Source organism: Phalaenopsis equestris, unplaced genomic scaffold (genome assembly GCF_001263595.1).
Source record: "Phalaenopsis equestris unplaced genomic scaffold, ASM126359v1 Scaffold000840, whole genome shotgun sequence".
NCBI classification, from domain to species: Eukaryota; Viridiplantae; Streptophyta; class Magnoliopsida; order Asparagales; family Orchidaceae; genus Phalaenopsis; species Phalaenopsis equestris.
This window is the reverse complement of record NW_018165280.1, coordinates 4,062,584-4,078,568: the sequence shown is the minus strand read 5'-3', so window position 1 is coordinate 4,078,568 and position 15,985 is coordinate 4,062,584. Positions and strand designations below refer to the sequence as shown.

Sequence of the window (15,985 nt, the reverse complement as noted above, 5' to 3'; positions counted from 1 at the left end):
GATTTGTTCGGAGGCTTATAAGTTTTGTATTAGTCCAATTGGTTCAGATTTGGATCATTTAGTCCTCTCTTGGCTCGGTTGGCCTTCAACTTTTGCTCGAATGGCCACATCCGATTGAAAAAATGTGTCTCCTGATTTTCTATTGGTGGACCCTCCTTTATGGTACTTCTTTGCTTCTAGATTGTTGGATCTTCTCAAGATTTATGTTGACACATTTTTTATGTACACAAATACTAAAGCATGCAGCTCCATATTTTACCTAACGAACTACTCATGTTTTGCTATATATATGTGTGTATATATATATATATATATATATGTGTGTATGTCTAGTTTAGTAACTTTATTATAATTATTTTATTCGAGTAATATTGATTGAAAAAGTAAATTTAAACCATTATCATGTAAATCCATGGTGGTTTGGAACCCCAGTTCCTTAGTTTGTAACATAATAAATTTAAATGATTGATCTTGTAAATATTTTTATTATAAAGAAGCTATTTTTCCATTCAAAATTATATTAAAATAAACCAGGAAACATTATTGCGAATATCCCTTGCAAACATATTTATTAAAAATTCATTCTGTTCATAGGGTAGCCTTTATTCATGCTGACAATTGAGGATACCAGCCAAGACTTAGGGTCAGTTTGGGGCAGCTTATAAGTGCGGGCGGCGTTTTCAAAATGCCGCCGTACTGTTTGGTTCGCGCGTTTCACCAGTTTATTTGAAAATGTGTTTGGATTTTTACACTAAACGCAGGCCGCGGGTCGACCCCTGCGGTCGGCCCGCGGGGGCGGGCGGGGGGGGGCCCGGCCCGCGGGGCCCGGCACGCAGGCCGCGTTTCGTTTCAGGATAAGCAGCTTATCCGGAAACGCACAAGCTGCCCCAAACGGACCCTTAGTCAGGATTTCTTATAATATGAAATATCTATCAAACTATATTAATATAAAAATAAATTAATTACTTTTTAATTTATGATGTCTTAATAACAAGTTACAAACTCAGAATTAATTTTATTTATATAATTTAATTCATAATATTTAAATATTTGATTTATCAAAATGGGCTTTGGATGTTTAAAAGATGTTAGCTTATATTCATGAAGTTAGATGAAAAGGAATGTAAGTTATGTTGAGTCTTTTAATTAACAATTCTTTAGAAAATTTACATACATAAACATATGCATGAAAATGTGTATTTCATTTTTACAAAGATGGCGATTGTAGTATTTTAGATGTGGTGTTAAGTATCTGAGGGGTATGCATGTAAATATAATTGTTTGTGTTAAAGATATAAATACATAAGAATTGTGTGGTATGTATACAATGGCCACATTCTTTTATGATCCAACACATAACTCATTGGAGTTGAGATATCAAAGATCATCCTTATTAAGGGGAAGAAATTATGGCTTTAATAGGGGTAGACTCATGGACATGGTCAACCCATCTCACTTGACCATGAGAGGCAAAAATCCATCATTTATATTCTTAAAAATTCAACCTATGTTTTAAACATTAATTTTTTTTAATAGTTATTTAATGAATTGTTATGATATTCACATGTTTAATCAAAATTTTGTAGCTAATCTTCATTTACTCTTTGTAAATGTAATTAATTTTTTAGCATAAAAAACATATCCATAGTGGATGTTTTTAGTATCAAACTAATTTGTTTGAGAGATAATGACAACATATTCCATTGCACTCAACATAATTTTATGATATGGTAAGTACTTTATTTGTTGTAATACTAAAAATGTTAACATCTAACTAATTCATGAATGCTTCTATCATTTATAATCTATTAGTTTTGGAAATCCTTTTGAAAGAAATTGTTGAACAAAATATTCCAGTATCACATAAAATTCTTCTAGTCTTAATGAATGCCTCATATTAAGTGTTACATTTTTCAAAGCAAATTTGACTTGACTACAAAGGCATCATCCATGTTTGAGATGATATTAATCTTTCGCACATCCTACATGAAATGCTCTGTTTGTTTATATGGCATAGGAGGGCCTCGGTTGACCGCGCCTAATCATAATTGGGTAATTGACCATAGTTTCACAAACAAACTTTTCCCAAATTACTTGTGCGGCCTTATCGCTTTTTCTAAGCACTAAGTTTGCCTAGCATTTGCAATGCTTGGACTTGAAAATACAAAAACTTTATAAAAAATAAGTAAATTGAAAAAAAGAAATACTACACCATGAGTTGAATGTTTGCACATTTGGTTACTTGGGAACCTTGGGTTTGTTTTCGAATGAGGGGGAGAGACCTCTATTTATAGTCCTCCCTTAAAACCTAGAGCTCTGTTTAGATTCCATTAGAATGTTTCAACCTCTAGATGATTCTACATTATATATATGTTTCTAGAAGTTTCTAAACTACCTTAGAGTTTCTCTTGAAGCATTTCTCTTCCAATGTTCTCTAGAATGTTGTGGACCTTCTAAAGGCTCTTAAGTTGATCTTTTTCTTTCTAAACTCCTCTAGAATCTTCTTTCTCATGATTGAAGGAATAAGACTAACCCCACTCGAGATAGCGGTGGATGACACTCACCCCCATCTAAGCTCGCAATGCCCTCATTGTGCTTTCCTCTTGATACTGTTGGATCTTTCCTCCTGATAAGATTGGATCTTTTCCTCTGGTTTGGTTTTCAAAACCTTGCTTTTTCTTTCATCCAAATCTCCGGCTCGGTCGTTATCACTATATCAAACAAGCTTGAAATCCTTTGATGATGAATATAATAAGCCAAAGTCTATCATACATGTGATATAACAAAGAATCTTCTTGGCCATTTTTAAGTGAGCAGTAGTTGGAGCATCCATGTAACAACTAAATATTCCAACAAAATAAAGTATGCATGGCCTAGTGCAAGTCAGGGAGCACAAGCTTCTAACCAAGCTCTTAAAAAATTGTGAATTAACTATTTCTCTATTCTAATTTTTGGATACCTTGCCTCCACATTCCATTAGAGTGCTTATGAGTTTGCAATCATTCATATTGAATTTCTTGAGTATTTATTTTCAAAATTTTCCTTGAGAAATAAAGATGCATTCATCTCGTTTTACTTAACTTCAATACCGATATAATACGTGAATTGTTTAATGTCTATCATATCGAACTCCTTGGTCATCACTTTCTTGAACTCTTCAAATATTCTTGGATTGCTTCCAATGAGGATCAAATTATCCACATACAAACATAGTATCAAAATATTCTCATCCTTGACTTTGATGTAGATGGTATGCTCATGAGGACAATTGATGAAATTATTCTCAAGGAAATACTTGTCGATCATGTTGCTCCATGCCCTAGGTGCTTGTTTCAAGTCATAAGAGAACCTTCTTCTGCTTCAAACCCTTGTCTTCTTGCCCTTGACTTTGTAGCATAGTGGTTATTGAATGTAGACTTCTTCAAGGATTCCATTCAGAAAGGTAAACTTTACATTTATGTGATGTATTTTCCACCTATTTTGACCTGTCAAAGAATTGATTAGCCTAATAAATTTAATTCGAGCAACATGAACAAATATCTCATCATAATTAAAGCCAGCTTTTTGGTTGTAGCATTTTGCCACCAATCTTCCTTTATACCTTTGATTTCTCCTTCAGCACTCTTCTTTGTTGTGTACACTCACTTTATGTCAATTATCTTGTTCCTTTGAAAGTGCAGCTAGCACTCAAGTATCATTCTTCTTAATTGCCTGGATTTCTTAGTCAAATGCATACTTCCATTTCTTACTTTGCTCAGTTTCTTCAAAATTCATGGGTTCACATTTGGCAAAAGGACAAAATAGAGTAAGATTGTCTTGATTCTCAGTTACATCATCAATTTCCTATAAACTTCTAAAGTATGGCACCCTTTCACTTAAACCTTCACTTGAAGATGATGAATATGATGAGTCCTCTTAAGTATATGCAGTTGGTGTAGCTGGTGGTGTAGTAAGCTCCTCTCCATCTTGCTTCATCCTTGGTTGCTTCACTTCTTCATTCTAAATATACGGAAAAAATTTGTAAACCTCATAAGATTGGCCCCAAATCCATTCTCCTTCTGCATCGAATACGATATCATTACTGATAATTATCTTCCCAGTGTTTGAATTGTACAACTTATAACCTTTGAAGTTTGAGTTATAACTGATGAAAATGAACTTCTCACTTTTATTATCTAGCATACTTCGGTGCTCATCAGATGCATGCACATGGGTTATGTTTCGAAACACTCTTAGATGCAATACACGGGGCTTCCTTCGACTCCAAGCTCCTTGTGTTGTCATTCCCCACACACTTCTTGTTAGAGATCGGTTTGACAAGTAAACCACCCATGCAAAACTTCGGCCCAAAACTCCTTAGGAAGAATCCGAATCTTAAGCATGCTTCGAGTCATGTTGACAATAGTTCGATTCTTTCTTTCTACTATACCAATTTGTTGAGGGGATCTTGAAACAATCAATAGACTGCATATTCCATTGGTTTCACAAAACTCTTGAAATTCCTTTGAAGTTAGCTCGCCTCCTTGATCAGATCGCATGGCTTTAATCTCAAGGCCGCGTTCTACTCCCACCAAAGCTTTGAACTTCATGAATGCTCAAAACACATCGTATTTTTGTTTTAAACAATATAACAAATTTTTCCTTGAAAAATCATCTATGAAAAAAAGAAATCAATTACCCTTACCAACATAGCTTGGCTTGATTAGACCACACACATTTGTATGTATGAGCTTAAGTGGCTTTTGTGCTCTCGAATTTGACTCCTTTAGAAAACTCTTCCTAAATCACTTCCTGAGCAATCAGCCTTCACACATCCGGTCTGAGTGATTAATGCAAGATAAACTACTCATCACTTTTTTTTTTTAATAGCAACCCAATCCTCCAAAATTAAGATATCCAAATCGAAAATGTCAGAGCCATGATGGATGTTTGTAACAGATTTTGAGACATTTGGCAATATCATTTTGAATATTGAGCAAGAACATTCTGTTTCTTGACATTGATATCTTTATAATTTTATTGCTCATATTATCTGAAAGGTTCTTGTCTTTCAAATGAATATCATAATCTTTCACTAAGAGCTAACCCAAGCTTATGATATTACTCTTTATATTTAGCACAAAATAAATGTTGGAAATAAATTGGTGTTTCCTATTTTTCAATCAAATAAGGATATTACATTTGCTTTTCATTGCTACGTTAGACTCGTCAACAAAGGATACTTGTCACTCACGACTTATCAAGCTCCACGAAAATGTTTTCTCTTCCAAACATATGGTTATTTGCACCAATGTCCAAATACCATGTATTTTCTTCATCCTTTTCGTTCGTCTTATATATCAGTAGCAAATTGTCATCTTGTTTACTTCTCTCTTCTATATAATAACATTCTTTTCAACTTTATTATTATTGGGAGTTCTACATTCCACAACAAAGATTAAACTTTTGGCAATTGTAAATGAGATTTGTCATGCATTGGTCTTTATTTTCCTCTTCCATGCCCTCTTATTGACCTTCCTTCTCGTCAAAAATTGATATTGATGTTGTTGTAATAGTTGGAACTCCAAGCCCATCCACATCCATGACCACGACCTTCTCCTCGACCAAGACCTCTTCCTTGTTGACTCTTATCATACTCTAGGCTCTCATCTTTTGTTGGTTTAAGTTGTGTCTTCAAGAACTTTTTTGTTATCCCTTACTTCTTTTTCTTTTTATAGGCTTGTAAGGAACCAGGGAGCTGTTCAATTGTCATAGTCTCCAAGTCTTTGGTTTCTATAGAGATAGCCAACAACAATATGATCCCCTTTCAAGTCCTAATGCTCAACAATATCAACTATGACAATTGAAGCGTCAAGGTCAAGGTCATTGTTGGAGCTCAATAGGAGATGGTAGACAAGGTCTACAACGAGTCATAAGATGATTCAAGTCTATCCTAACTCAAAAGGATAGTTTAAGAGATTCAAGGAAGAGAAACAAAAAGGCTCTATATCTAATCTATCAAGGATTACATGAAAACGCATTTGAAAAAATTTCTAAAGTGAAGTCTGCTAAAGATGCATGGGAGAAGCTTTAGACCTTTTATAAAGGAGCGGTGCAAGTCAAGAAGGTGCGCTTACAAACATTAAGAGGTGAGTTTGAAACCTCACTCCTAGTTTGATACCTCAGCTTATCACTCAGGAAGGCAAATTGGGTTCCTATTTAGCAAGAGGAAATTTTCAATTGCATTATTTATATGAATGTAGATTCTGAAGTTTTCTAATCCTAGTTTGATACCAACTCTTACGACAAACTTCTCTCAAGTCACCCGTAAGGCCTTAGCATTTTTACTAGGCGCTAAGTAGTCTAACCCTTACAATTCTTGGACTTAAAAATATAAAAATCTCTAGGAAAAAAAAGTAACGAGTGGTTATTGAAAGAAGGAAACACTTCACTTAGGAATGAATGTTTGCACACTTGATTACTTAAAAATCTTGTGTTCAACTACCCTTTGTCCCCAAAATTCTCCATTTCCTTCCAAGCCTTCATTCCCAAAGTCGAAGCTACATGAGCCATCGTCTCCAGCTCAGTAAGATTGCCACCCCAATGTTGTCGCCTCCTCATTAGGGTGTTGGTGATCCTGCCAGTGGTTTAAAAAATACAATTACTTGTCACGTGTCCTGGGCTTCGGTGGTGGTCTTCACCATCGAGGTTGTGATGGAGTGAATCTGAGTAGGCGGAGCGAAAAAATGGTGGTTCACATCTGCCACATCATCCCCGCCAACGGGACGATCGCTGCTGACAAAACTCTGATTGTCTCAAACCAACAATCTTCAAAATGAGGTAGAATTTGAAAGCGATCATTACAAGATAAAGCGCTGCCACAACGAAAAGGATGTGAGATAGTCTTCATCTCCTCCCGTTGAAAGCTTCCAAGCTCTTCGATCTCTTCATTATTCCTCAAACAACCATAATCCCATAAAATGGGGTCTTTCCCACCTCAAATAAACCTAGAAATCAGAGTAGAAAAAATAAAAGCTGACCCTACCGAGATCAAGGAGATCTTCAGGGGGTCTTGGATCTTTAGAAAGAAGATGATCACAATGAGATAGAAGGAAGTGAAATAGGTGGATTTGAGAGGATGCCGCCCTATTTGTCTTGAATATAAAGGCATCATTCATGTGTGAGAGATAATACTAATGTTTCACATATCCTACATGAAAAGCCCTGTTTGTTTATATTGCATAGCAGGGGCTCGGTTGGCCACAACTAGCCATAATTGAGTAATTGACCATAGGCTGACTTAGTTACATTTATAAAGAAAGATTGACTTTAACCTAAATAAAAAATCAATTGTAACCATAATCCGAAATTGAAAAAATCAAACCAATCCAATTTTTGATAAAATTGAACCAGCATAAACGTTTTCGTTATGAATAAACTAAAATTTAATTGTTGGAATTCTACTATAAACAAGTATCAAGAATTACATATCTTACGCATATAACGTCAACTTAATTTTATGAATCCTCCATTTAATTTGAAGTTTTTTATTTTCAATTTATCTGCTTAAATAAAAATTAAAACCGACCTAATTACCAAATACCGAATATTGAGGTTTGAAAAAAAAAAGGGAATGCATTTTTTAGACCGATTTTAATAAAATAAATTAGTTCAATTAAACTTAGATTTTTGGTTCAATTAAACTTAGATTTCTGGTTGACCAAATAATACACACTCGTGCTAAAGAGACTATGATATCAGGTATTTTTTTACGAGTTTTTACATATGGAGCAATGGATACACTTGTATCACACACGAAACCTACGAATCTCACATCCTCTGCTAACATCCTAGCTAGGGGGTGAAAGATGGAAGCTTTTGAGGTTTCTTTAAACTGCAATCTCATCGTTGTTGTAGGAGCAAGGTGGACGAAGGAGAAAGATGGGAGTTGCAGAGGTCTTTGTACATCGCAATCTCGTCATTACATAAGTAGAAAGAAGAGTTTTTGAGGTCTTTATAAGCTTAGTAATGGAAGCTTTGGGCATCTTTGGTCGGCACCATCTTGTTGCTAAGCTCCGGCAATTAGGTCCCCTCTGACGGAGACTTTACAAATGATGTGAGATTCATAAAATAAAATTTTCAAGTGTGACATAAGTAAATAAAGATTATTAATGTTTAAATTAGAACTATGAGTGTCATTAGTTGTCAAAATTGTCCATCTCTAGCATTCCGCTCCACTTATGTAGTTTTCTTTCTACTGTCTTATGTAGTTTTCTTTCTACTGTGCCATCTTAATATCAAAACTTATTTACTTGAATTTATTTTTAAAATATTCAATACTACTCAAATGGGATTTTACATAGATTAGTGCTAGATTTTAATTCTAATGTTTCAAATTTTCGATCATGCTGTCACTTATTCGATACGATTATCGTTAAGTTAAATCCTGTATAGTTACATATCAAACATCGAATCATTAATATCACATCAAAAATATCTCTATCACTAACTTTTTAAAAGTGAGTGAAACATTGTTATGTAAAGATTTTAACACTAAAATGTTATAAATGCAAATATCAAACTTTAGATGTTAGATATGCAAATGCATAAGAACTGAGTACTATGTATGTAAACTTTAGATGTTAGATATGCAAATGCATAAGAACTGCCATCTTATTCCAACAACACAAACTGTCACATGCTAACATCAACTCAAGATGATGCCATAGATGAGCCAAAACAGGTCAAAATATGGAGATGAAGAGGCACTTGAGCCAAAACATCCAAATCAAATAAATCGATTCTGCTTCATGCAGATTAATTTGATTTGAATTTACAATGCTGCATAAGCCAACTAATTTAATTTTGGTAAATCAATGAGTTCGAATTTTAACTAGGTCTTTAGTACTTAAATAAAATCGAGGTCTTCCATAGACAAAAGCATAACTAAAATGAAAGGTATTCCATAGACAACGGACAGAAATTAAAAGCCAACAGAAGGTCAATAAAGGCCTAGAGTTTCAACACAGAAAAAACTTGTAAAACCAAGTTTGCAAGAAAGAAATTTGCATAACTACCAGAAAATCATGCATTTATAAAACGTATTCTCCTTCATCTTCCTCCTCGTCTTGAAAGCCCATTGATCCTCAGCGGTACTGAAATGTAACAAAGAATGATTCATCAAAACAAAGTATTGTAGTATTGATTCCAAGACAAATCGATATTAATGCTTGTCATGTAGTTACAGAATTATAAAACAAATATCTGCATAGTGGTAGTATTTACAATGTGATGTTACAGATTTGAGTTTTATGCATGTATATATCAATATTTAGGTGTCAAAAATATGTAAATACATAACAATTATGTGGAATGTATGGAAATACTCCAATATAATATTGTTTTTGTTTCAATGTCAGATGTAATGTTATTAGAAATAATATGGGTAATGATGATTTTTTTAACATTTTTTTGGTCTGAAGATAGCTTGACAGGTTGATATCATTGATTTGAACATGTAGATGTCGAATTGCATCAAAATAAAATTGAAATGTCTTTGAATATCATGTCATTCGAGGTGAGCCAGCAAAAATATAACCTTCAAACTCAAGACCACGTCAGTGATCTGATGGTTCTCATTAACTTTCATTAAGATTTACTCTTATATTACCAAGATAAATGATCAAGTATCAAACAATATGATTAATTTTTACGCATTTGAAAGTATTATGCCTTTAAAATCACAACTGTTATAAAGTAACCATTATCAATGTTGCATAAAATAGCAAGTGTTATAAAGTAACCATTATCAATGTTGCAAAAAATTGATAATCAAATAAACTTTAAAAATCTTAAAACACATTATGTCGCTAATTTTAATTATGTTAAAGAGAATCGACAATTTCAGTCTACCATTTAAATGAGATAGTATCAAATTTCAATAGAAAAAGATTGATGATTTTCCTACTTAGAGAAGAAATGTTCAATTAACACATGCTAAAAGAGCATGAATGAGTCAAGCAAAATACAAATTGTCCCCCTACTTGAGCTTGAGCTAGACTAATTAATTAACTATTATTCTTTCAAGTAAAAAAGTACCTTTTCACACAATTAGTTCTCTATGTTGCTACCTTCAAAGAACAATTGTTGATCGAATTTGAAAAAAACTAGATGGTTTGTAAAGCTCCAAGCTAGAAGTACAACTTCAGTACAGTTTTATTTTTTAAATCAAATTCATAAAATTACGTGTGCAAAAAAATTTATTTGATTTTGGGTACAACACCATGAAATTAATAAATCTTGTATTTAACTAACTAAAGCAACCATTTACATAATACTTCGTATACTATATAACATATCAAATCCTATTTAAATTTCATAAAATTTGCTTCATATTTATATGTGTTGAAGTTTAAAGTGAACAAGTTCAGTTGTTATGATTGGAAAGTATAACAATAAATTTGGGTAATTTTTTCTTTTTTTCACATAAAAGGGTAGTTGTCTATCCTACATGCATAATAAGTGTATAAATGCTATATATGGGACGCTTGGACACCAAAAATTGCAGGCATTCATAACATCAGCATAACGCACACTAACAACAATATATATTATATAATAGAATATTTATTCATTTTCATGATGATATTCATATATGATAGTCATATTACACCATAGCAGATCAAAACCTTTAGTTATGCTACCAAAATTTATGCTAAACTCTGGCCTAACAAACACAAAAAAAGGAAAACAAATTCATAAAATAGGCAAAGGAAGAATTACCATTCTATAACAGCATGCTGTTCAGTTTGTGAGATTTTACAAATAAGCAAGAAGAGTTAAAAATAACCTTGATGAATCCAATCTCCTTGGCGTTGTTACGGAAGCACTGCCTGCAACACATGAGGCCGTATTTACGGATCAAGCCATGCACATTACCGCAGACACGGCTGCAAACAAGAAATTTAAGCGGTTACCTCTTGAAATTAAAATTATTAGAATTCGATCAGATCTTATGAGAACAACAATAAGAAACCTCTATACATAGATGGCCATCGATCGAAATCTAGGGAAAAAAAAAACTTTCAGAGAAAATCTGCAACAAAGAGATGGAAGGAAGATACCAAGCCCGGGATCCCAGCCCGTAGTTCTTCGGATGTGAGTTCCAAACGTTAGAATGGCCCATGTTGCGCAGTTGAATCTTAGATCAGAGACGCCCTAGCTTGAGATGAAGAAGAGCCGCAGGACCCCGAATCGAATTCTCTTAACCCTAGATTTTGGGGCCATGAATCGCCCTCTTTTATAGCATGGGGCCAATATTTTAGTTTAAGCTCCCTACAAAAATGGTATTTACAAAAACGAATAATCAAATAAATTTTGCAAAAAAAAGTATATTTTCAATAAAGAAGCCGAAGCAAATCCTTATATTTACCTCTATAATTAGGGCTCTCAAAAAAACTCGTTATTCGTGAATAGCTCGTGTTTGGCTCGTTCGTTAAGTAAACGAGTCGAACACGAACAAGTATTTAAAGCTCGAATTTGAAACGAGTCGAACACGAGCAGCTCTTTGTTCGCTTGTGTTTGGCTCGTTTTAGCTCGAAATTATAATTATATATATATATATATTTATATTTATATAATAATATATTATATATATTTATATCTAAGCTTAAATCATAATTGTATATATTTGGTTCAGGTTCGAATCTCACAATTTACATCTATCTTTTTCAATTTAATTTTTTCGAGTCAATTTCGAGCCGAACACGAACGTGAATATTTAAATCGAGTCGAACACTAACACACTGTTCACGAGATGATTTCGAACACGAGCCGATTTTGAACTACCTATTTCGAACGAGTCTAACACGAGCCAAGCCTGAGCTCGCTCGAGCTCGGCTCGCTTACAACCCTATTTATAATTTTTGAAAGCGGTAATTAAATTATTTTAATTGGTAGTATTTTTATTAAAGTAGTTCCTATGCAAAAAATGGTTCATAATGCAAAATTAATTAATCAATTCATGGCAAAAATACACAGTATTTTTTGCTGAAATGAATATGTTCTATTAGAGTGAAGATAAACTATTTCAGCATATAATATCATGCTATATGTACTAGTGACATATCAAAATACAAGGAAATTATTTTGGTGCTCTATATTTATTGAAACTCTATAAAAATTCAAGAAGTAATTGGATGGTGCTGCTTTTAAGTTGAAACAATGTAGTTATGCAGTAATTAGCTCATTTATTGTTAAGATTTACAGGTGTTGAGTGTTACAAAAAGCTGGCTTGAATCTATAGAGGATTTATTGAACTTGTTGAGATGTATTGAGAGTAGTGATTCAAAATAGTGATTAGTTTGTGAGGATAAACATGTTTTAATTAGTATTAAAATATAAATAAAATAAAATTAAATTAATACATGCCACATATTTTTATGTATTTACATAGGGTTATATATAACTTGTTTAGTTGTGGGAGAAGAAAGAAGAAGTGAGTGCTGGCATGGTGGTTTAACAACTTAATTTGGGATTGATTTTATTAGAATTGGACTGATGTTGGTACTGTTGGGTCCGTCTCGTGTTGGACAGTTAACTGTAAGTTTTCTAAAATCGGAGTTTTGAATGACATTTAATTGAAGTTTGAATATTTCTTATTAAAAAATTTATCTCGAGATACTTGCTAATTCTCGAAATTCATGTTTGATATTGAGAATTTGTTGATGGCATATTAATGATAAATGGATGTGAATAAATATCCTATATATTTGTTTTGAATTGAGAAATCAAAAGTCCCTTACATATGCATTGGGAATCATGCTTAGATGGAAAGTGGCTGAGGGATTTTTTAATTTTCTTGATGAGAGGTGGAGGAATATGAAGACTATCGTCATAATGCCGACTCAATATTTAATGATGAAATATATTTTTGTTCACTTTTGGCTCTTAGATTCTAAATACACCAAATATCAAACAAATGATAATTGTGTTTTAATGTGTGATGTGAGTTGAAAGTATTTTTTCATCTATTCGAAATAGAGTCTTAGTGTTGGATGGTCATGTGAGAGGGAGAGACTGACTCCCGAGTACAATGTTGAGAGAAAGCATGAGAATAGAGTCGAGTTTAATTAGAAATTAATGAATGTTGAGAAGATAATATTGTAAGATAGCTTGAGACAAAATTATAATTAAGTATGATGATATAATATCATACTTTTCAGGACAAGTCATGTTAATACATTAATTGGATAAAGTAATACAAGGAAAATACTTTGACGCAATTATTTTATGGATATTTAATGAGGAAAAATATGTGATGCTATCAAATCTTGGGAAGCTATAGCTTATTGCAATATGACATAAATTAAATAAGGTACATTGTGCATGGAAGTGGTAAATTCCTAATCAAACCATAGTAAGATTTGTATAAACCATGTTATAATACTTTGATATTGGTGGAAATGTTAACAACTATTGCACTTCTTAACTCAAAATAATTGATTTTGATTGAGAGGTCATATGAAAGATCTGAGTGAAAGCTTCAAAGAGGAATCCTTAAATTGACCTCGAGAGGCTTCCTAAGAGGACCATCTTGAAAGAGCTTCCTATAATTGAGAAATTTGAATGCTTTCAAATAATGATTGCACTTACGATTAATCCACTAGTAAGGTGAAGATGTCCTTGATGGATAAACAAGATTAAATAAACTCCATTTATTTATTTGTTCCCCTCTATCTATGTCGATAAGGTAGCTCAAGGCAAAATTATAATCAACCTTGATGATATATAATTGTACTTATGAGAATGACTCAAGTTGGTACACTAATTTGATAAAATAAATATGATGATATATTTTTATGTTACTTTTTTAATAACTAGTTAACAAGAGAAAATAATGTGATATTATAAAATTTTATGAAGTTATTGTCCATTACAATTTATCATAAATGAGATGTATTACACATAAAAATGGTGAATTCTTGGTCACACCATAGTAAAATTTATATAAACTATTCTATAATATTGTGATGTTGGTGGAACTGTCAATTAATATTGCACATTTTCTTTCAAAAGAACAAATTTTGGTTGAGAGCTTTCATGCAAGATCCGAGTGAAAACTCCAAAGATATTCCTCTAAATTGCCCTTGAAAAACTTCTTAAGAGGATCATCTTGAAAGAGCTATCACAGATAAATAAAATTGAATGCTTGCAAATAATGATTGTGCTATATGATTGATCCAAGAGTTAAGTGGAAATGTCCCTTATGGAAAACAAAAAAATTGTATGTAATTCCAAATGTTTGTAGCTCACCTCCATGTATGATTATATCATCCATTTCATTCATTGGATATTTATATTTTAGATGGGTTGAAGCATTTGTTATTAGTGGCCTCACAAATAATACAAAGTATTGATGTTATTAATTTGGAATTTAAAAAAATTGGGATTTTACCTTCTATTTTAGAGTCACAAATATTGTAATTTTAATTTCGTTGGTGGCTCTATCTTTTGATTGCTAGTTTTGTAAGAATTTCATTATTCTCATCCAAAACATTGCTTAAAAGCAATACTCCTAAATATTTGGATTTTAAATGACATGAATCAAATCCCACGAGTTGTCTGCTGCCAGCTAGGAACCATTTAATGAACACCCTAAATTTTATGTATATTATCTCAAATATTTAATCACTGACATTATAATAAAAAATAATGTGAGAACCCGAGACTTTTTTGACAAGCTCTACACGTAATGGAGGTACCCACTTAAAACAATCATCAACTGCCCAAATATTTGATTCTACGCGAACTACATTAATCTTCATACCTTCATATATGATAGTGATAACTCATATTTATTTTAGTGACATGTTTGGATAAGTTTTTGCTATATCTTGTCTTATTGGCCACCCAGATGAAAGTTGCTTGTTTGTTCCAACAGTCTTCACACCTAGGCACAAATGTGAACCTTCAATTTTCTTTATTTCAAATGTTTGCCACCACACAAACTGAAGCTCTCACTCATCACGGACAACCATTTTAAGAACATATTGCAATAACTCTTTTTCTACCACTTGTCTTAAATGTCATAACAAAATTTTCAAAAATTATAAGTGTCCGAATAAATTGTCCCAAACTAGTTGAACCTTTAAATTGAGAGTCAAACACCAAAGATATATCAATAGACATTTTACTCATTACCATTGATATATTCATCATGCTCATATATGCATCTGCTAGTACCATCAAAGCTTGAATTACATTACTCAATTATTTCATCACCATGTGGCATGATGAATTTCAATCATGAAAATGCGTAGTTTTTTTTAACCATCATAAGTGAGAAATAACATGATTTCCATATATAATACTAAAAGGAAAATTTACATACATGCCACTCAATTCCTGCGTGATTGCATATATATAACACCTAAACCTCACTTTTTACATACATCTCACTTATCTATGCATAAGAATTGAGCTTGAAGAATGACAAACATTTTTATATCAGTGACAGAAGTTGAGCTTGAAGAATGACAAATCTTAACTCATCACTTTTTACCTAAACTTCACTTTTTGTATGACTTATCAATGCATAACATAATATACAGAATAGAAGCATCAACATAATAAAAGAAAATATAAAAATAACATTTGTTCACACCTTAAGCTTACATATATGACAGATCTTTATGAAATACTTGTAAGGATACGATTAACCAGAGATCACTGCAGTCACCATAGTTCACTATTGTCTGGTCACCATAGAGATGTCCAACGCTACATGTGCGAGTTAAATATAAGAGTCTTACCATGATACAGTAACAATGACAAAGTTGCGAGAGATAAAGGTGGGCCCTTCTTGCGTAAAGTGGTTGTTTCAAAATAGTTTTAGGTGGTTAATGAGTGAATTTGAAATTATAGATTGTGTTGATATCTATGTAAAAACCCTTTAATTTAATTAAATTTGTGTGGCCTCCTTTTATATATATATATATATATAACC

The 15,985-nt window shown here is 32.7% G+C and overlaps 1 protein-coding gene across 1 annotated transcript; it reads right to left on the bottom strand.

Moving 5' to 3' along the window:
• Positions 1-8,958: 8,958 nt before the first annotated feature.
• LOC110031685 (40S ribosomal protein S29) lies at positions 8,959-11,261 on the bottom strand. Its single transcript, XM_020735021.1, has 3 exons — positions 11,103-11,261; positions 10,829-10,928; positions 8,959-9,134 (listed from the first exon to the last, which is right to left on the bottom strand). Exons 1-3 carry the CDS (start codon positions 11,162-11,164, stop codon positions 9,126-9,128), a joined length of 171 nt encoding a protein of 56 aa, XP_020590680.1. The 5' UTR covers positions 11,165-11,261; the 3' UTR covers positions 8,959-9,125.
• Positions 11,262-15,985: the final 4,724 nt, after the last annotated feature.